The 23,985-nt window shown below is 32.6% G+C and overlaps 1 protein-coding gene across 5 annotated transcripts in view; it reads right to left on the bottom strand.

The window, feature by feature from the left end:
- The window catches only part of LOC108905810 (disco-interacting protein 2), a 536,129-nt gene that overhangs the window by 196,657 nt on the left and 315,487 nt on the right, over positions 1–23,985 (bottom strand). For 4 of the 5 annotated variants that reach the window (XM_018708829.2, XM_018708830.2, XM_018708831.2 and 1 more), the window contains exon 2: positions 18,700–20,659. The exons of the other annotated variant lie outside the window; for it this stretch is intronic. In XM_018708829.2, coding sequence (XP_018564345.1) covers positions 18,700–20,497 — 1,798 coding nt within the window. In that variant the 5' untranslated portion in view covers positions 20,498–20,659. The remainder of the gene's footprint in view (positions 1–18,699; positions 20,660–23,985) is intronic. 5 annotated transcript variants of the gene reach the window in all.

Below are 23,985 nucleotides of genomic sequence, written 5' to 3'. Positions count from 1 at the left end.
TAAAAATATATTTAAGTAGTTTTAAATTATATTTAATGAACGCATAAAGACTATGTAGATGTGGCGACAGCGCTAATAATTGACTAGCAGTTGTACACACTGCAAACCTACAGACCTCGGACATCGGAGATATTGCGCGTCAAATTCGGGTAAAGATGCGTACGCGTTCAAAAATGTATTGTGTGTAAACTATATACAATATAATTATTATATAATATAGCAAATATATCGTATTATCCCTGTGAAGATTTGTATCCTTTATTTAAAATCCGTAAATCATGTGAACTGGTAAAACAACGAGAATTATGTTAATTTAGTTCTAAAGAAATAAAATGACACTCGCACCCTTCTCTCGTCCAAGTCGAAGAAAATGTTGGATACAATTTTGAAGGTTCTGTGATAGAAATTACATTACTCACTGTTCGTGTATTTAATCTCTATTTTAGTAATTTTACAATAGTTTTGCAACTATAACTAATTTTTTAGATATAAAGTTTGCTGAGAAATATTTATGTTCCTTTGTTATTCCGTACAAATGCTTTTATCTCAAATATTACTAATTATGTTAATCAAGTAAAGAAAACTTATGTAACTTTATTGCTGGGTAATGATTACGATGTATATATAAACCATTCAATATATTAAAAGGATTTATCAACTGTATTTTTTATTCCAATAAATATATCACAGCTTCCTAGTCTTTTTTAATTAATCTCTTTTTTTAAAAACAAAAAATCATCTGTTGTGGATAATTTATTGTTGATAACAATGTACATGGGATTTAGGAAAAATGTATATGTTTGAAGTCATGTATTCCCTCCTTGCTATCAGCTGATTGCGACGTTGCCACATTAATCCTCAAGTCAGACAGAAATGCAATTATTGGTTTCTGTTTCTAATTAAAACAGCTGTACTATGTTCAAAACTTACATTAGTTTTACATAAAAAATAAGATAATACTGTGTACTATCTATGGAAAAGTTTTGTTTCGCAATTTCTACATTTTTTTCTCAGTTGTGGGCAAAAAAGAGCTGCACCGTCCATCTTCGCCATATAAACTTATGTTAAAATGAACAATTTTCAACAATATCTCAAAATAGATTAAAAAAAAATATCAAAAAAATATGACGCACAGAGGGAGCACTGGGTAATACGCTATATAAATTTGCACAGATGTACTTGACATCTGTGCATTTTAGTAAACCCGATATACCTCCTTAAGTGAAATAAAAGTGTGACGGCTTAATTTTCTTTCTTACTTCAGCGTCTTGTTGTGCTGAACCGTAGGAACGTTCTCAGTTCTAAAATAAATTAAAGCGGCTCACCAGAGAGGATAGGAATAAAAAGGTAAATTCCACCATTTTAGACTTATGCTGCGGATGGTGTAAATTAAAGACTAAGAGTGGTTGAGTGGAGAGCTCTACGTCGGAGCACATGAAGAATGCAGTCTTGCGCCACCCGCAAAGATCGTGATGCTTATTACGGGGCAGCTGGTAAGCAGACACGCTCAACGTGAGCTCGTGATGCCTCCAAGACTCCTGCTCGAAGGTATGGATACGGTTTTTACGGCCGACGAACAAACAGAATTATTCCGACAACACACTTAATTAAACACATTAACGGATATGGCAACTGCTTTAATTTGTATCAATTACTATATGTACGCCGTATGGCAATTGTACGTATGTGTTAGTTTAAATATACTATAAGGTTACGAGTTCAATTTACGGACGGCCCCGAGCATTCCATATCCTTTGTTCGGATTACCTTTATTGTACATTCAGGAAAAGTTTTAGAGCTGTTAACGAAATTATATTGAGACAAAAAATCCGTTAAAGTTTAAGAATTTATGGCGATTAAATATGGAGTGGTGTTCACAAAAAAATAAAATAAAAATCTCACCTGCAAAGTTTTAGGAAAATCAAAAAAGTACTTGTATGGGAAAACCCAAAAGAAGTATAAATATTCGCCAGAGCGCGCGAAACGCTCTCTGACGTCACAATGCGGAACAGGCTAGTAGTATGCGAGAATTAGTGGTTAGGTTAGGTTTTCATTCAATGGTCTTCCAGGTTTCTTTTTTAGTTTTTTAAATTTTAATTACAGTAAGGGAATATATTAAAATTGAAGGTTTTCAAAAGGCAGACTCACATAATCTGAATGCTATAAAGAGTCAATTTGTAGAGAATCGAAATAGGAATAAAATAATTAGAAACGAAAAAAACCCGGAAAAAACAAAATATAGCGCTTCTTTAAAAATTCATTGCCCCGCCGTTTTTTAAGTAGTAGAGCTGACCCTGTGCACAAAAGTAGTGAATTACATGCACTTTAAGTGTGTATAAAGCAGGCGCTGTCGGCCCATTAGTTTTGGCGGTTCGATAATTTCTTGCAGAGATATGGACGATTGAAGACAAAAGTGTAATTTTTCATTCAACCATTGATATCTCGGCAAACAATAGTTCAAGGAGACCTTTCAAAAATCAAATTGAAGCTGAATAAATAAGCTAAGTGATTTGATTGCGATTGAAATTTTCATGGACAGTCCTAAAAAAAAAAATTTTTTTTTCTTTTTTGAAGCTAGAGACTTAAAACTTCAAAATGCTTTCATTTTATTTCGACACGATCATTTTCAACTGCGATAGAACCTATCGAAAACTAAAAAATTCATTAAAAATGGTTGCTTAAAAAATGTTTAGGATGATACAGTTATAAAAACCTTTTATGGTTTATAAATTGATGAATTTGTACACATTTTTCTGCTCGCTTTTACCCGATTTGAGTTTTCCATCATTCCACAAAGCAGTCAGAGAACCTAACCTATAAAAGGTAGACGGAAATGGGTTTTACCACAAGTTGGTGGTCCGTTTCGCAAAGTGACGTCATACGTGCTGATCTCACAGCAGGTACTGTTGGCTAACTTCATTAGTTTCGGTGTTTTTATTTTTCGTCTATTTTAAAGAAGAAAAGACATTTTAATGGTTAGTTTGTGGCCTTAGAATTATCATTTTCATGTTAACAAAAAATAGTGAACAAACGTATTCTTAACATTAACAATTATTATATTAATCGAGCACGAGATTTTTGATTTGATTAACGTGCTGTTCATCAGTTGACGTTGATGGTCGTCCGGGATGCTGTTCGTCCTTAACGCTTTTTCTGCTTTCTTTAAAGTCTTTGTACCACTTGTAAACATTTTTTTTGCGACATAATCTCATCACTAAAGGCTTTCTGTAACATCCTCAACGTTTCCGTGGCAGAATATTCATTCCGCAAACAAAATTTAATTTAAATGCTTTGCTCAACAAAATCAGACAGTGAAAATCGATAAACTCACTTTCGTATGTTTACAAAAACACGAGTAGCTCTGCAGCATTTGAATACAGCGTGTACAGTGCGGGAAAGTCCAATATCTATGTTAAAATGAGGAATATATAGATTTTTCTTTTTATTGTGTTGCCACATTTCTCGGAATGTACAAATTAAAAATATATTCAACTATACAGGGTGTTCCACTTTTCCTGGACAGACACCAACTTTGGTTTTTTAAATGGAAACACACATTTTTTTATAGTTTTTTCCGATTCTAAATAAAAAATAAAGGGTACTTTGTGTAGAATAGTTCTATTCACAGTTTTTGAGATATCTCGCTTGAAAGGTTTTTCTAGTCGATATTGGTTGCTTACATTTTCTGATACTGACAGGTTATACTAATAGCTACTAAGCCCATTTTTTATGAGATGTTTAGTAAGGATGACTCCTCCGAATCGTGCTCCAAAAACTGGCCTGCGTTATACAGGGTGGACAAAATATCATGTCAAAATTGACAATTGAAAAATTGAAAAATTTCGATTTTTTTAAATGCAACGCCCTGTATATTTTCATACAATGAGATGCAGAATTAAATTCTCTACAACTTTGCTATACCTGCTACATATATTAGTTTTTCATGAAATCTCATTTCTATGAAAAAAATGCGAAGTTTACAAATAATTTATATGTAAAATTACGTAGTAGGCTCCTGTCATATAATAATCTGGAAAATATTCGATTCACATAAGGTTTAATAGAAAAGCGACAGTAATAATTGTGAAATTAATTACTCTAAAGAAGGATTAGTAAATAAATAATAGAATAATTAGTAAAACTCATGGTAACTGTTTATTGGCAAGTCGTATTTACCAAGCTAATAATCCAGATTTACATAGATATCCTCGTACAAAGTGTCTTGTAAAACTGAAGGAGAGGTTTGAAAGAGCGGCAAATGCAAATTATGAGAAGACAAGAACGAATCGACTAGAAAAACCTTTCAAGCGAGATATCTCAAAAACTGTGAATATTTGAATAGAACTATTTTACACGAAGTACCCTTTATTTTTTATGTAGAATTCGAAAAAAATATAAAAAATGTGTGTTTCCATTTAAAAAACCAAAGTTGGTGTCTGTCCAGGAAAAGTGGGACACCCTGTATAGTTGAATATATTTTTAATTTGTACATTCCGAGAAATGTGGCAACACAGTAAAAAGAAAAATCCATATATTCCTCATTTTAAGATAGATATTGGACTTTCCCGCACTAGTGGGACACGCTGTATATCGACTTGAAACTCTGCATAGATATCAAGGACAGTACTACCAACCTACAAAAAAGATAATTGTGTGCCTTCATAATATCCGCGAATTTTAAATAAGTACCTAAATCACCTAATTTTTTGGACACAAAGTTACAAGTGCTAAGTGCCGTTTTAGTCTCTTGGTTCTTAAGTAGCGTAGTAAATATCGTAGTAAATACAGGAATGTTGCATATTTGTACTATAGTTTTATTTTCTGTTAGAAAATGTTGGTAAACTTGGAAACGTACAGCAACAACATAAAACTAATAGAAAATATATCATTAATTTCAAGACATTTCAGAACTTCAGCTTGGCGTTGCATAGTCAATACTTATCAGTCAAATGTCTAATCAAATTACACAAACTTGAGTCATTTGTGTCTGAAATTGGTAAATTTCTAAATAACCGTGTGCTTTATCCGTAGCTTGCTGCTCTTGTTAAAATTCTCTTTGTATTTCAAGAAACAAGAATTAATGAACTCTTTACAATAACGAAACCCGGCGAGGAGGTTTTGTTTTCCCTCGCTGCAGTGTAGACTACGAAGATGCCATCTCCTTAGGTGTGGCACCGTACAATATTAAATTGCACAGTGTGAACTTTCCGGACCCCCGTGATTTTTGCAACTGTGGAAGAAAAGAAACCGTACCTTATTATTCAATATGCAGATTAGACAGTACCAAGTTATGCGGCACATATCAACTCCTAATTTCTTGGAAATGTGTATTCAATGCAATTAATTGTGGGAATGCTAATTAATGGCAGTAGCTGTTTGATAATACCTAGCACAATGTCGTGCAACAGCTCCGAGGGAATTTGCTTGACAAGCGAAACAATAGCAGCATTTCGACAGAAAAATATACACATGCTTTATTGCATATTGAAGTAAATGAACCTTCTTTTATGTTACATTTATATAAACATGGACATCAAAAGCCTTACAGATAAATGTTTTTTTTTAAATTAGGTGGCCATTATAAAAAAATATATTTATGGTTAATGATATAGAACAAAATGGGAATATAAATTACTAGAAAGGAACGTGAAGTAGGTGCCTTCTTCACTTCATTAACTCATTTATTTATACGCAGTAGGTAACTACGGGTACTTTAAAAGCTGGAAGACATTGCGACATTTTAAATTAAAATAACGGTAGACAGACGGATCTATGGCGGTGCGAGAATGGTGGAAATTAAGCACTTCACAAACTAAATTGCACTTTACTCATTAAAATATATTGCGCCGTATAACGAATAGATCGGGCGTTTAAAATGCACAATGAAACTGTTTTCGTTTCGTCTTAAGGAATATCAAGCCGTAATCGGACCATTTAGAAGATCAGATAGGGAAAGTTAAATTTAATGGTCTTCAACTGTTCCGCATTATGTACTTAATCCCATTAAACTATTGTTTAAGGTAAAGACATAGGTTGTGCGATCCGGATTCATAAAGCGTGACAATAAGTTATCTGATGAATTCTGTGCGGGTATTTTCGAAGCGACTAACAACAATCTTCATTTGAGCGAAAAATTATGTACTAACTGTAAAGCGGTAACGGTTTTACAATTTTATGAATTCAGCTCGGAATGAATTTATAAAAGTATATTAACTGTTTCCATACATAAACTTTCAAATAAATTAAAAATATGTACACTTATTATACTTTACAAAAAGTCGCTTCCTTAAGCCATGGATAAAATTTAATTAGGTACATTACATTTTAGAATAGACACATAGGGTTTTTCATTGAAAATGATAACCCTAGTAATTATTTTTGACTTTGGGAAAACAAGTTTCCTATAAAAGTTACATAGTCATTTAATAATAGTATATTAAACAACAAGGTTTGAAAACGACTCTTTGCACCGAGCGAGACATATTCGTGGACCGAGCTGAAGGCGAGGTCCACAAGTCGAGCGAGTGTGCAACGATGTTTTCAAACGAGTTTTTTACGATACTTTTTATACGACTGCAAACAGAGACCACAAAAATCAAATTTTAATTTAAATCGTTTTTATTACTAAAATTGCCAACGCATTAACAAAATAAATCATATACAACTTTTAATTTAACTCGTTTTTATTAAGAAAATTGCTAACGTATTAACAAAAGAAACTAATATTTAATATTTATGGTAACATTTGAACAACATTCCTTCAAGGTTACACTGGGAAAAGCAGCATTATTGTGCACCTTGTTTTCGGTAATAGAGAATTTTTTTGGTGTCGTGTTTTTAGTGCAGTTTTTCAGCGTGCGGTCGTTGTTTTCTTGTTGTATTCCAGTAGACGATCGTTGTTCTGGTTCTGTGGCAGCAGAAGACACTGAAGACTATCTTTTTCGAAACTTCCATTTTATTTCTCAAACAGTCATCAACGTAGCCTTCGGCAACTGTACTGGATTTCCACCCTCCATGGCGTTTGAGGGCAAGCAGATTTGAGCCAGAATTGACTAAAATTGTGGCCGATGAACGCCGAAAACAATGTCCCGTGTAACTTTCTGGATTCTCTAGCATCAAAAACTGGGCGATTTCCCTGCCCATGTTTCCAATTTTGTTGATGCCAACGTTTTGGCTTGAACATTTTCCGTTTTGATAGTTAAAAAAACTGCCTGTCTTCAGATTAGGAGGACGAAGAGCACAATACTTTTTAAGATAGTGTAAAGGTTTTCTGTAATTGTAAAACACCTTGGTACCTTTTTTTTATATTCTTCAGTTTAATCAGCATAGCACTGCCGAAATATTTGGTGCCTTCTATTTTGAGATAACATAATTCCTTCGACATGTCCCAGATAGTCCAACTGCCACCACCGCCTTGATAAGTAAATATTTGTCGTCTGATGCTTTCGTCAAAAACCGGCAAAAATCATCTTCTGTGAGGATTAGGGACTTCTTTGGGACGTAGTTTTCGGATTTTCGTTTGATTAGCGCTTGCAACTTTTTATAGCTTCCAAGATCTATGTTGTGATTGGCACTTAACGTTGACTTGAGCATCGAAAAAATCGTCCACAACGTCGAAGATTGATATTTCTTAGATAGTTCTTCAAAATACACCATTACTGCGTTTTCTGAGAAAGTTTGAACATTGTTGGCTAGTCGCCAGTCCATAAATCGGCTTAACTCAGCTTCATACCTGCTTCTGGATTTTGTGGGCAGCCGTTCCGAACATATTTCGCTTGCTTTCTGTAAAATCTCTTCAGAATCACACATTTTCACATCCAAACTTCGGGAATTCAACAATTTTTGAAGTATCTAATCAACAAAATAAAGCAGCCGTGACGGTTGCTATGAAACTCAGCCAACTTGGAACATTGCATAATTTGGGTGACAACATCAAACAAAAATCACAATCTGGAGACGCGTGTGCAAAGATGACACAACCGTGTGCAAAATGTTTAGCACACGGCGTGTGCAAAATACCGTTTTCAGAGCGTGTTTTCAGTGCGCAAAACCCCCTTTTGCAAGGCAGTCGTTTAAAAAATTATTTTCAGAAGTTATATTTTTTAAATGGAACATCCTGTTTTTCTAATTTCACCAGTATAAATATGTTGTATGCTCGATTATTTTAGTAGTTTTTTCTCTTACAGTTTTCAAAAATATAAAAAGAGTGTTCCATTTTAAAAAACATAGCTTATATCTAGAAGTTCATATACGAATTCAATTTTTTTTTCTTAAATCGGTGTTTCAAAAGAGTGAATGTTTAGTTTAGATTAGTTTAGTTTAGTTTATTGGTATTAACATAAATAGTCAAACGTAAAAATACAGTAAAAACTGACAATTGGAATACATAAATGCAATATAATAATATAAATAAAGCAACAAATAACTAAAACAAGAATAGACCGGAGACAGATGGGATGCATCATTTTTGGTGGGAAAAACTGTACAGGGTTAGTCACTATAATCTGACAACTTATTGTGAGTTTATTATTGAAATTACAAAAAGTTTTTAATACAAATGGTTTAGCCTTTTTTATGAATTTTTATAATACAGTATTAGAAAAACCATTTGAATAAAGGAAATTACTAAATGAAAGAATTTTTTATTAATGGGACACCCCATATATTGGTGTATACTTAGCTTCGTTAAATTTTTCTCTTCTCAAAAATATATAATACGTTACTGTTTTATTCAGAACTTTTCAACATATTTCAATTTAAAACTATTTTTGAAAAAACAGAAGGGAAATTTATGTCTGACGGATCGCAGTGGCTATGGACAAAGCACGGGGAACAAACAAATGACTTTGACAGAAGTTTATTTATCATCATTAATTTATTTCATATAACAATTACTTTAACAAAGAAATAATGTTTAGTGAGAACGAAAAATTTGAAGTTATCCGTTTATTTTACAAGAATAATAATAATACTCATATACCTACGACCGATTCCACACACAGGGGACTCTCCAACGAACACTCACCCCGTGAACACGTCTTTTTCCATACAACTTGGTTTTCAATAAAATACTTTATTATTACCGTTGAGAGAGCGTTTCATTTTTGTTGTACAGCGAAAGCAACACTTAGGATGAAATTTGGTGTGATGATTCTATGCACTATGAAGTTTAATTGGGAAAAGTATGAAGATCCTAGGTATTATTCAAGTGTTCAAGTTGGTTCTATTGTAAAACAAGATTTTGACCTATTATTTAACTTAAGTTACGAAATTAACAGTACTATAATTATTATTTGTGGTCATAGTACAATGCAGAACTAGTTTGTATTCTGCTCATGAACACATCTGAAACACATGTATGACAGTTTAGAAATCATAGAAAAATAAAAAAATAAAGAATTTAAGTTTGACCAACTCCATTCCGTGAGATGCGCATATCAATGAGAAAATACGAGTCCGAGTGACAAAGACGGTACGTTCTGTGCAAAAATTTAGATTAAAATCCAGTTATTTAATGAAGGTTTTATACTACACAGGGTGTCCGCAAATTTCACCGACAACGTTTGACTGCATATTCACGACGATAAATAAATACGATCTTCGAAAAAAAAGTTAAATAAAAACTCTTTGGTTTTTGAGTTACAGCTCATTAAAGTTGTCAAAAATAAAACTAATTTAATTGATAACTTCATAACCCTTTTACCGATCGCATTAAAATTTGGAACATTTATTTGGACCACTATTTCGTATTATTTCTTAAAACTTTAGTCAAATCGATATACTGGGTCATATTTTTCTCCAGTTACCTCTCCCTTTTAGTGGTCAAAACTTTTACACTAGTCGTATTTTTTTAAAGCGGGCAGCAGCATTGAAAAGGTCGTTTTATTAAAAAAAAATATATTCTCAATTAAACGGAGTTAGGTATATATAAATTTTCATAATTTGCATGTGTGGAGTTATGAGAATACTAAAGAAACACGAGAATAATCACATTACCTGATAGCCACAACAATCAACATCTTGTTTTCATCGCCTACTGAACTCAAAGTTTTAAACCGAAACGTACACACCTGCAAATAATGCAATTTTTCTCAAGAATGGCTTTCTGTAGGCGATTTTCTCGAGACAATATTTTTTTTCAAATAAAACGACCTTTTCAATGTTGCCGCCCGCTTTAAAAAAATACGACCACTGTAAAAATTTTGACCGCTAAAAAGGAGAAGTAACCAGAGAAAATTATCACCCAGTATATCGATTTGACTAAAGCTTTAAGAAATAATACGCAATAATGGTCCAAATAAATGTGCCAAATTTTAGCGCGATCAGTAAAAGGGTTATGAAGTTATTAATTAAATTAGTTTTATTTTTGACAATTTTGACGGCATGTAAGTCAAAAACAAAAAATTTTTTATTTAACTTTTTCTTCGTAGATCTTATTTATTTATCGGAATTCTCGAAGCTGGAGAGTGGAGACACTGGTGGCCAAAATAAGTTGATTGAGCCAAATATGTTGCTGGTCTCAAAGATATAGGGCGTTCAATGTTTGAATTCTATTTTCTTTCTCAATAATTTTGAAAACTGAATAAAAAAATTGTTACTATTATGTTTTTTGACATGACAAATAAGAATTTTTAACTAATTTTGGCGTTGCTTGTATAGGGCGTCAGTTATACCCTATTCCTCTGATAAATAGGGGAATTTTTTTTTGCCTATAGAATTACGGACATTTATTGAAAATATAAAAAAGTTACTCTTGCTCGATTGCGTTATCTTCCTTGGTTATTGAGATATTTGCACATACAAATTTCAATGCAATCGTTTTTAAGCAACTTTTAATCCTTAAACAAATGTGACTTGACATCTAGTGTATGAACCAAATTATTTACAGTTTTCTAAAAAACAATTTAAAGGGAAACATTTTTTTTATATATTCTGATAACAATTGCCGCAACATCGCTGTTACATCCTGTATAATATATGTAGAAGCTCTAAGGAATCATGATGTCAAATATAGTTTGTAAACATTATTTTTAATACTATCATAATCTAGTTTTTTAAATAAATATAAATACCCAATTTCATAATTTTTAACAAGTTTTTAACAATATTTCACTCAATTCGTTATTTAATTACCATGATGATTGATATCAAAAAATGTTAATTCTCACGCCCTGACTCTATTTTGAAACGGTCACACAAAGTGAAAGTTACACAATGGACTTGGGAGATATTTTCTATACTGAATTAAAACATTTATTAATGTTTTACCTATGGATAATTTCGACACAAGGAATTCTACAAGCTGTTTCAAAATCGAAAGCCACATTTTTTATATAGGTTGGGTATTTGTCGGGTTTTCTGTACCTACTGACTTCATAAACCATATTTCGGTTTTAGATGTTAGCTCATTACAAAAGAACAATTCGTATTTTAATCCGATTATTTACAGCAGCGGGTTGTGGTGGTGGAGCAACGGTGCTTTAATAATTTTTCTAACCACTTGATACAACTTGGCACACGGATGTTAAAAATGTTTTCAAAAGCATGTATACTTATATGAACTATACGGAGTGGAGTGAGTAGATGAGGTCAAAATAATGTCTGCACTTTATTTCAAGTTTTGTCATTCAAGCCTTTGCTACTGAACTTCCAGGATAAAAATATTTATTATCTTCCTTTTGAAATGATCTACTTATGACAAGTATCTAACTTTACATTAAATCCAGAACGCCAAGAACCCAGATTAATAATCTAGAATATTCACAATGTTGAATATCAAAACTTGCAAATTACTTCTGAAAATGTTCCTACTTTTGTTTGATGTGAAATAGTGGTTTATGAAAAATATGTATTTTTATCGCAGTGAATTCATGAGTGGTTTACATCATTTTTGTCACAGGACATAATGAGACGCAAAAATTGGGTATTATTGTAAATCGGTATTAATAAAACAACGAAAAGTGCGCAGCCAGATTGTCAAGTATATACAATCATCACCTGTTTGACATACTCACTGAAGCATTTCAGTTATTTTATATAACTATGAAATAGTTTCTATAAAATAAACTGCATTTGCATTAATTTTTGAACGAATATTTACAGTTGCAACATAGTATTTTTATAAAAATCGATAAAATATGCACGGCATTTCTAAAAAATACACAATGCACAGTGTGCTCCAATGAGGAAAAACTGTTTTATTTGTAAATTTATGACAAAATGTTATTCTTTAAAATAGTTCTGATTGTCCTTAAAACTATAAAATTATGTTGCTACTTGATTTTGTATACAGGATTTAAATTTTATGAAAACTATAAAAGTACTATAAGTACCACTAACAATAAGTAAGAAATTCCAAGGTCGTAAATGGGAATAATTAATAAAAATTCGTTGAATTTAGGTCGAGATTTTTAGAATTTTCTTAAATTTTACAAAATTGAACTTATTTTAAATTATGGTAGGTTAAGGAATTTGAGGCCAGGGTGGAGGTCAAATCCAAGGTCACCGGTTTAGTGCCCATCCCATCAAGAATCCTAGAACTATTGTGAATAATGTTTTTCCTGGCGGGTTATTCTGCCATTCCGGTATTGTTGGACTACTTAGGGACTTTTTGATATTTGACCTTGATCTTGACCGTCATGGTCATACCCGAACGTAAAATTTTCCGCTCTCTCCATTTCCTGTGTCAAAATTAATAATAATAATAATATCTCTACTCCTCATTCTAATTACGAGAATTAGCCCAGAAGTCGGAGACTTGTGCGGGAGAGGAGGCGGCATATTATCATTACGCAGGCCGCATTTGCGCCCAGGAACGACTTATGTTGGTAGGCCCTAACCACCATTCAGTGCAGGAATGACGGAAACCTGGAAAACCTCATTAATTAGGGGGGTGGTCAAATGCCAACCGGTGTCAATCTCTCACATTGACCCAAGCCAACATTCTTCCACCCTACCATACCTGCACAGAGGGCGCCAATCCTCCGTACAAGTATAGATAATCTACGGTCATTGGCCGCGGGATTCGAAACCCGGGCAGTTCGACACATCGATTTAAGTACTGACGCCTTAAACCGTGCGGCTATCGACCGATAAATTATGGGGTCTCATTTAAAAAAGAATTCTCGCGACCTTGAGGGTCATGGTCTAGGCCAAATTCAAGGTCACCATCGGATAACGAAGGAAAAATCCTGAACCCCTAGTGCTTTACCCTACCCCCTTAATATTGCCTGATATCGTGCCATTCTGCTACTTTTGGCCCACCCTGTATATATAAAAAGTATAACATAAAATACTAAATTGGAGTTGTTAATTTTCATTCAATATTGAATGTAAACCTATTGATCTAATCAAACTATGGTTTCATATCAAAAAACTACTATAAAATAATTTAATGTTTTATAACAATACTAAAATAGCGAACAGGCGAAGATCTTTGACAATTTGGCCAACTTTTATAAAACGCCTAGGTGTCTTATAAAACGACGTAATTTACAATCTAACTACGACATATACACAATTATACTTTCACAGCAAAATTACATCCATTTGTATAATGCCTCAGTAAAGCTTATAATCTACTTCAATTGCGAAATTTGATTAAATTCAAAAGTAATTTTACAAAATATATACTTTACTCGCACTTTGCGAATGTATTGCGAATACGCATTTCAGTTGAATTTCACAACGTAGGTACGTGTATAATGCTGGTAGCAAATAATCTATTTTAATTATTGTAATTTTATTAAAGGTATTAATGATTTCAATTGAAAGACGAAGAGGAAGAACAATTTTCAAATAAATTAAATCATTTAAATGGGCGTTTCTGAATAAAATATAACGTAAAGTACTTTTTGTAGCAAAATATCTACTAGTAATATAATATTTGATAGTAACATGTCACTGGATTTTCACACTGTACAAGAATAGGTACAATCCAATAAAAATTCTTAAATTACCATTATAGTACCAGATGGAAACCTAATAAAATTGGTGTACACCACTTCCTATTATTCTCTGTACATTTGAGTAAAACCTACGTATTTCCCTTCATCCCTTACAACTTACATTTCAAATTTCTTTTGAATATTTTTATAATTCTTACACTGGCATGTCTTCAGATAATTAAAAAAACCTACATATTTAGATATCAGGTGTCCTTTTTGGTTCCATTTTTAGAAACGAAAGATTGGCTTCAATTCTGAAAATATTACAAACTGAAACTTAATAACACTTTTTATTCAATGCTCGTCACGTGACTACATACAAATTGTTAACAATGCATTTCTGACTTTAAATTTCTACATTTAAAATCAACAAAAACCCCGATATAGGTAGGTACTGGATAAAATTTTTTTTTTTAATTTCATATTAAAACAGTATTTATCATATAAGAAAATGTATTGACAACTAAAACGCATTTTTATAGGTTGTCAATACGAACTTTGCTCCAAAATACCGGTTGATTGCGGCACTTTCTCAATAAAGGGACTTTAGACCAAAAACTGACATCTGTATCTACGCAAGTACTGTTAAACTGAACTTCAATATACATATAATATAATTTACACAGGTTACTTAAGATAAAAATACCTAACGACCAAATGGAGCAAGTTTAGTTAAATGTTATCTTTTTTTGACACCAATAAATCAGTGGCACTCCCTTAATAATCAATGACTGCGATATTATTATGTCCATAAAAGTTGTACGGTGCCAAATCAGGCAGTGGCTGACAATTAAAATGCGATTTTTTGGTCAAAAAATCGGCCAACAAGTGTCGATCCGCGCGTCCGTCCTTTTCGCGCGATATTCTGGCGGATACGAAGCATCTAACGTTCAAAACGTTAAGAATTGTGCATTAGTAGTTTGGCCCGGTGGAACGAACTCTTTGTGGACAATGCCCTTGGAATTGTAAAAGCAAATCAACATTGTCTTCGTTTTTGACTTCTCCAAATGAGATTTTTTGGATTTTGGGTCATCTGGCGCCTTCCACTCGGCACTTGATGTTTGGTTTTTGGATCATATTGAAAACACCACGTTTCATCACCAGCCACAATGTTGTAAAGGCAGTTTTTGACCTCCTTGATGATGTCCTACCAATGTTAAAATCTGAGCAATTTTTGGTCGTATGTCAACCTGTGCGGAGCAAAGAGTGCACACACTTTTTGGTAGCCTAAATGTTCGACCAAAGTGAGACAAATTGATTTTTTGAAAAGCCAATCTATGAATTTCAATAAAGATTTTGGCTGATCTTTTGATAAATTCACGCACAGTTTTGATGGAATCCGCAATGATCACGGATCTCGGTTGTCCAACATGTTGCTCATTATTTATATCCTTCGACCGTTTTTAAACCGCTTATACCACTCATGAACTCTGTCACGGTATAACCAATCATCACCACAAACTTGGTTCGTCAATTGAAACGTTTTAGTACAAGTTTTACCAAGATTAAAACAAAACTTAATTCGATGCTCATTTTTGTACCGATGACACAAACTACTGTCACTTCACAAGAGATATTAAAAATGTTGGATGGCTTACGTAAGAGCATATGCACATCCTGCCACTGCTATTGCTATTTTATTTTTTTAGCACAATTATGTAATTACTTAGATACGCAATTAAGCCTATACTTTATTACCTTCCAGATTTTTTGTCTTTGTAGATAAATACAATTTTATTAAGTTTTATCCATCATCATTTTTTGTTAACGGATTTAATTTAAAAATAATTTATTATTTAAATTAATTCAAACAAGATCATAGAAAATGGTAAAAATGGTCATAGGCTTCATTGCAAGCACTCTGCCTTAGGCACAAAAATCTTACTCTGACACAAATATGATGATGATTGATACTTAATTAACTAATACTGTTTGAATGCGTTGTATTGCATTTAACTAAACGAAGTAAACAGGAAAAGTATGCATACATAACTTTCACTAGGTGTTTGCATAACTGCGCTATCAAAAAGCAAAAATCAATTACATACATAATTCTTTTGCATATTATTTACTGTAAGTATAACAAACCCAAATTTCATTCAAACTGCCAAACTTAGTTTAGAAAAATTAAAAAAGATAGAAAAATAAAAAGCCTAACACCTTGTATCTCTGAAAGTAAGCAAAAGCGGATCCAATAATGGACATGGTCGTCTTATTTTTAGATAATGAGTTTTTATACAATTTGTATAACACAAGATTTACATTTCCTTATACGAAATACATTCCTTTGCTGATACTTTCTAGAATTTTCTACATTGGGGCCTTTATATAAAAAAAATAGTGTATTGTCATCTAATAATATTTTACAATGAAAGTGAATATGAATGGTACAGGTAATTTCACGATTAACTCGTTACATAAATTTTTATTTGATTAAAAAAAATATTCCCATTGTTATTGATTTGTGTTGTCTTAAACTACAGACATGTTACTGCATAAAACTTTTTTTGTGTAACTCCTTTCTGTCTCTGTTGCTAAATAAAAGAAGAAAGGCAGTGGTATGAGATTTTAGTTGAATTCCTTTAATATACGGCATAGTCTAGTCAGCAAAATTCGTTTCAGTTATATATTAAATTTTAATTTAAATATTTGAGAAGGTTAATTAAAGATCAGATTAAAGAAGCTTATAAGAAGTATCTAGACAATGTCCAAAATTCAATTTCATACAATCCATAAAAATTTTGATCTTTTATTCATTCAAAAAATAGATGCACTAGAATACCCGGCAAAATGAGGGATGGGAATATTTGTTTAGATAATTCTCAAGACATCGTCAATGCTTTTGCAAAATTTTTTGAGTGTTTCCATTCCATCGACTTCTGAACTCAGTATCTCTAATAATAAATCATGTAATAACTAAGCATTCATTAATTTTGATTCTATATCTGAATCTGAAATTTTATTAGCTTCCAAAAAATTTAAAAATAAAATGACATCTGGGACAGATAAATTACCCTCATTCATTATAAAAGATTGTATATCTGTATTCGTTATTCCATTAAAAAAATTATTTAACTTATCCTTGAAGACAGATATATTTCCACTTGATTGGAAACAAGCAAAGGTGTGCCCAATTTTTAAGAATGGCAACAAAGTGAATATTGAAAATTATTATCGTCCTAAATCTATCCTTTCCAATTTTTCAAAAATTTTTGAAATTATTCTATATAATCGTATATACAATGTTATTATGGGTCAGTTGGAACAGCACGGTTTTATGATGAACAAGTCCACTGTTACAACTTTGATAGTGTTTACTCAATTTGTATCTGACACTTTAGATAAAGGCGGTCAAGTGGACAGTATTTATACAGACTTTGCAAAGGCATTTGACAGGCTCGACCACCAAATCCTTTCACGAAACTTGTCAAATTTAGCTTTAACAGCAATGCGGTATCTCTATTTAAATCACACTTAAATAATAGAGCCCAATTCGTTTCATATAATGAGTTTGTATCACCCAAATACTTTGCAACTTCAGGAGTCCCCCAGGGCTCAAACCTAGGGCCTTTATTATTTCCAATTTTTCTATTAACGATATTTGTAAGGTAATTGATTTTAATAAACTATTATTTGCTGATCATATAAACAAATTGCATCTTAATATATCAAAATGTAAAATTGCTTCTTACAGTAAGAAGAAATTATCCACTATTTTTGAATATGTATATAATTACTGCAAGTGCAAACTCTCGCGCTATGAAAGGATCTTGGTGTACTTTCTGATTATAGTTTATTCTCTCGGGAACACATATTTACTAAATTAAATGAGGCAGCAAAATCGTATCGTTTCATATTAAGAAACTGTAGAAACATTAAAACTATAAAAACATTATATTATTCGTTTGTTAAGTCTAACTTAGAATATGGTTGCATCATTTGGAATCCACATTATCAATGTCACAAAATCAGTATTGAAAGAATTCAGAGAAAGATTTTAAAATTTTTGTACTTTAAAAAAGTTGGAACTTATCCAGAATTAGATATACAATACAATACGTTACTGACAAGGTTTGATAATACCAGTTTAGATCTAAGAAGAACATGTTCCTCACTGTATTTTTTATTATTACATAATAATATTGATTGCTTTGTTTTTCTGTCTCAAATTCAATTTAATGAACCTGGAGAACACTCAAGACATACGAAAACCTTTTTTCTTAACATTCCTGGAACTAATCTTACTTTAAAATCACCTTGTGTGATATCAGTTTTGATAACTTTGAGCGTATTTTAGATGTTGCTATACAATTACTAAATCGGGAAGGTAGGTATCTTTTGATATGTGGATTATCTTTATATTTTTTCTTTTGTCTAATTGTTTCATAATTACTGTACCAAGTTTGCATTGTATCAGTGTTTATGTATAGATAAGTATTTATATTTTTTAGTAGTTAAATATAATTGCTTTGTAATGGGTAACTGTTGGGCAATAAAGCTATTATTATTATCCAGAATTTTCTCAGAAATGTCTGAATTACCCTAGATAATCCAGCATTACCTCTGCATTTCCTTACAAGTGTACGACAAACTCCCTCAGCGGTTTACCCATCACACATTGCAGTGTGAAACTAATGCGCATTAACATTAAGATAACCACGTGCCAGTGAAATTTAATTCATCGTGTTTACGAGAGCGGATATTTCAGTCAACCTAGTTAGGAAATAATATGTTTAGTATAATTTCAACTCACCTATTTTCTTTGTCGGTCTGCGAAGAGTTGACGGCGCCCGAATTATGGTCGGCTTTACAACATACGTGATGCTACGTTTATGTGAAAGAGTCGATTTCTTCCGGCGGACAGGCCGCCTTTTGGGGACAGGAGATACCCCCGGGGGAACGTAAGGACTGCCACACTTGGAACTACCGTCGTCACTGGCCTCGCCACTAACTACTCCCGAGACGGTCGACTCTTCAGATACCGGAGTAACGCATGCAAAGTCGTTAGACGGCGAATCGAAATCATCCTCTCTGAGACTAATGCGAGAAATGCGACCGCTTAGGGGCTGGTCGTCCGATAAGTAGTCGAATTCCTCAGGAAGACTTTCGTATAGACCCTCGTCAGCACTATCGTTTACACTTCTGGTTGAATACATCGAACTATCTTGAGGACTGAAATTCCTTATTTCACGCATTCCGACTTTGTACGACGGCTTCCGCGTCACCGACGGTTTACGTTTTTCTGGAGGCACGAAAATCATCGGGTCCAATTTCAGTGCGCGTAGAGATCGAGCCGGCCGGCTAACCACAACTTGATACAAGTCACTCCTCGCCGTACTGCCACCTTTAACGTTTTTTTTAGATTTGGATCCCTTGTTCTTTTTCTTACGACTGCTTTTTCTACGAACCGAGTTCCTTTTGGTTTCAGTCACTAACAACGCGCCACTAGTCCGTTTGAAATAACCATCCCTACTAACAGATAACTTTGGTTTAGGCCGCTTTTTCCGAAAGAAACCCCTAGAAGATGGCGCGAAGTTCGCGTGAAAGTCACTTAGTTTTGGCGCCGATATAGAAAACGAAAAACCAGAGTCTTTGCTAGAGAATAACCCTGTTGAAACGGTGGTATTACTCGTGGAAGATAGTGTTCTCGCAACGGGCGGGGTGGGTCTTTTTTGAAGTCTATTTATGAGCGGATCGTCCCTTAAATCCTTTAACGCACTATCTAACGAATGGTGAGCGGGCGGGGCGGCTGAACCTGAAGTTCTTGGCATCTCCAAACTTCTCGGAGCCATAGCTTGAGGAGCGTCCATCCATATCCTGCCTAAGCTTATGGACAAAGAACACAATTCTTCCGCCCCCGAGTCGGGCATCAAAGGAGCGGGAGACTGTCTCGAACGCCTTATAATTAACGGAGACTTTTTAACGTCGGTTGAATCACCCCAAGGAAACATCTCAACAGCGGAATCATTGCTTTCTTTCCTTTGCAGATTTGGACTAACTGATTTAACATTTTGTTCTCTGGGTACGGCCGACTTTTTCCTAAAAACCGGTGACGATGAGAGTTGTCGTATAACTGGAGAAGGAGCTCGTTCGTCCGACGCGGGTACGTAAATAATTGTCCTCTCGGAGCCTTTAATCCCGCTTTGACACGGAGTGTCATCTTTACGGATACCCTTTAACCACTGACCGTAGGCTATAACACTTTGTCCAGGTCCACTTTTCGACACCTCGTTCTTGAACTTGCTGCCATACTTACTTTCCTTTTTAGAAGTGGACTCGACAGAAGATGACTTTAAGTCTACCTTATCCACCTGTATGGAACAGTCCACCTTCTTGGTTTCTTCTTGTATATTAAACAAATCGTCTTCAGCCACTGTCTGAGTGGCCACTTCCAGTTTCGAGATGTGTTTCTTTTTACCTCGATCTAAGTAACTTTTGCGGATCGATATCCTTTTAAAGGAATCACTTCTTTTGAAAGACGACTCCTTTTCCTTTTTTTTACGACCTCCGCCAACTAAACGGCGAAGGTTTTCGAATGTAATAGGTTTCATTATTACTTCTTTATTCTTTGAGTATCAAGTGGCACTTGTACCCCTGCATAGCGTCCACAGCTCACAATGGTTGTCATTGCGATATTTGAACGCTATTTGTGTTGCCATATAAACGTCTACTATCTTTGTGGCATTGTTTGACATCGATCCTTCACGTCGGACCTAAGAAAGTGTACTTTAGTGTGATTACATTGTCGTTAGTATTGCGTGAGAATTTTTAAATACCAGTCACATCGTATATCGGTATACACAAATACAAAATTATATTAAAAAATAGTTACAGTCTTTTAATTACTGTTTTTCATAATTGTGGAGTGGAGTCAAGATAGCTTAAAATTACGCTTTATTTCGAAATAATTATGGGAAGCATGGATTTTCCTAAAACCTTTTGAAATTACTTGGAGATAAGTATTAGAAAAAAGTTATAAACTTATATTTGTACGCTAATGTATTTTAATTGTTTAAATAATAATAAATAGTTTTTTTAAGAACATAATTCAATGAATTTTAAATCGAATTATTTCAAATTGAAAATATAGGGGTTTTCGATGTAGCTGAACAAGGATATAATGTCGGAAAATGAAAATTCAAAATGGCTGATCCAATATGGCCAACTATTTAAAACAATTTATTTAACAATTATTGATTTTAAATCAAACTCGCTTATATTTGTAATACATGGGTTTTTGACGTCGCTAAACAAGAATATGATGACAAAAAATTAAAATTCAAAATGGTTGATCCAGTATGGCCGACTATTTTAAACAATTTATTTAACAATTAATTATCGATTTTAAATCAAACTCGCTCATATTTGTAATATAGAGGTTCGAAAAATTGAAATTATAAATGGCTAAAGAGGTTTTATTGAAGATATGTTTTATTTTTTATAGAACAAATTTATTACAAAATAATTAATTTTTAAATCTCATCGAGTTCTTGCTCTTCTTCGTCCCCTATTATTTATTTATTCATTAATTATTTTAAAAATGGATCAATATTCATATATAAATATTAAAATATTATTAAATATTATCAAACATTTACAGGTTTAGCATAAAAGAAAACGAATATAAATACCTTAAATGCAACTGAAGATTATTTGTAATACCTATTAAGTAATAATATTACATTAAAGAATTATAAGTGTACGAGAGTACAACCTTAAAATGGACAAAATATGTGAATAATACACTTTTTAACACACTGATAACTGCAGCTGACTCGAAAACATAAAAATCATATTCTTATACCATTTATAATAATTATTATTTAATTCTTATTAACGAAAAACGCTTTTAAAATAAATAAAACTGATTATACTCACATCTGTGTCTACATCAATAAGAGAACTTATATCCACAATTTCAGATACAGAATATACGTTTTGAAAATGAATATTAAATCAATTCATCAAAAAACGTTATTTTTTTGCTGTTATAACAATTTTTCATTTATTACTATAAATAAAAAAATATTTTTCGCTGAATTTACTTTTTTAAGGTCTTAACTGAATTCTTTGAAGGTTTATTAAACAAAATTTTTTTTTGTACATTATTAAACTTTATTTAACAAAAAATGTCACGGATTTTTCATGAAATATTTTTATTTTTTGTTAATTTTTGTTTTTTCAACTATTATTTCAATTTTTTAAGAAAAATAAAATGCACCATCTTAAAGTAGAGGTTTTAAGCTTTAAAAAGTTCTCTCATAAAGTTTCAATATCACATTTACAACTACAGTTTTTGATCTATAAACTATGGCCTATTAAAATGTTAAAGTGATTTTTTAAAATTATCGAATATGTCGGGCTCAATATTTTTCATATTAAATTTTTAAGATTTTTTCCATATCCCTCAGTGTTTCAATCGTCATTTGAAGAGTAATCTGTGAAAGTTACAGATATTTATTTTAAAAATTGGAAGAATGACAGCTATTTTATTATTATTGTACAAAATTATAGAATGACGTAACATTGTATACGTACTATATATATTTTTTTCTCAAGACATAAAATTTTAATAGCCGGATGACTCTTCTTTCATTTAAATTTTTGTGAGGTCGATTTGATCAATTAGATCAAAAGTTATAACAAATTTAGTGTAGCGCGCTCGGGGCCGCGCGCTCTTCGCGAGCTATACTTGGGGGGCCGCTCGAATCATTTTTCCTACGTTGGAAAAAAATTCTACAGCCTTCAATTCGCATTTTTGAAACAAACTTTATTAACATTTTTTATGTAAAATTTCCTGTTCTTTCGAATGGCGCAGTTAATTTTTTTTTTAATTATATTTTTTTATATATATTGCAAGAACTGCAATTTTGCAATTTGTTAAATAAATAATTTAGCGTACACTTTACAGTTAGTAACTTTTTATATATTGTTTCTGACAACTTTACAAAGCGAAAAATAAAAACTTCTCTCTTCCAGTAATTTTCGCGAAGTCAAAATCTATCTGGACTCCACTATATTACATATTAGTCAAGTGTATGAACTTAAAATTAAGAATTTAACATAGAAGTTATATTATTAATAGAAATTGCAATATTGTCAATAATAACAATACATATGTGTGAGTTCGAGGAATGAGAAAACTGAAGCAGCAGCATTCGAAAGAAATCTGGATTTTCTGATATTGTTAATATACAGGATGTCCCAATATTCCGTGTACACGGAGTTATCGCAGTTTTCTGTTCAATTAAAATAAGTAGTTAGGTTTAGTTAAAACTGTTTATTTTGACAGCAGGAAATTGTGGGAGCTCAAAGTACACGGGATATTTGGACACCCTGTATATAAAATAAAAATCATACCTGTGACAGGAATGTTTAGAAAAAAAGGAAATACCAGACCATGAGTAATGAGTGAAATATTATTACTATTTCTGTTATTGTTTTCTACATTAAAACGATAAATATCAATAAATCGATGCGCTTAAGCATTTTTTAGCTTTTAATCCTCGCCCGGTATAAATATTCAAATAGGAACTTTATAAAACAATTTATTTTTCTTGCAGTACATTGGCACTGCGGCAATTATACACGTAATTTACCTACTGAAATTCAGGACGACAGTTAAAATAAATTACAGCCAATTAGTGTAAAAATGTTTACGCAAAGTCCGGCAATGGCAAACGATAATGGCTTTGAGGAATGTAGAAAAGTTCGAAGATACTGGAATACTGAATGAATACATGTAGTAAATTAGAACGAAATATGTGGTTTGGTCGTTACTGACAACAATTGAGAAAATCTACAATGAACTTTTTTGTTAAAAATTTATTATACATATTTTAGGTTATGTAAAGATAATTTAAAATATAAAAATTTTCCTAAAATTTTAACAACTGATGGGATATACAGGCTGTCCACTTAACATTTTCATTGGTATTTAAATGATGTAGGGACATGACACGCCATAGACCTAACAAATATTAGAATTCTAGTGACAGAAAAAGATGAAGTTTTTTGAAATTGAAAAAATCGGTTAGAA

The sequence above is a fragment of the Anoplophora glabripennis genome, unplaced genomic scaffold (assembly GCF_000390285.2).
Source record: "Anoplophora glabripennis isolate ALB-LARVAE unplaced genomic scaffold, Agla_2.0 scaffold191, whole genome shotgun sequence".
NCBI lineage: Eukaryota > Metazoa > Arthropoda > Insecta > Coleoptera > Cerambycidae > Anoplophora > Anoplophora glabripennis.
The sequence above is the reverse complement of the archived record's forward strand: the minus strand, read 5'-3'. Positions and strand labels throughout refer to the sequence as shown.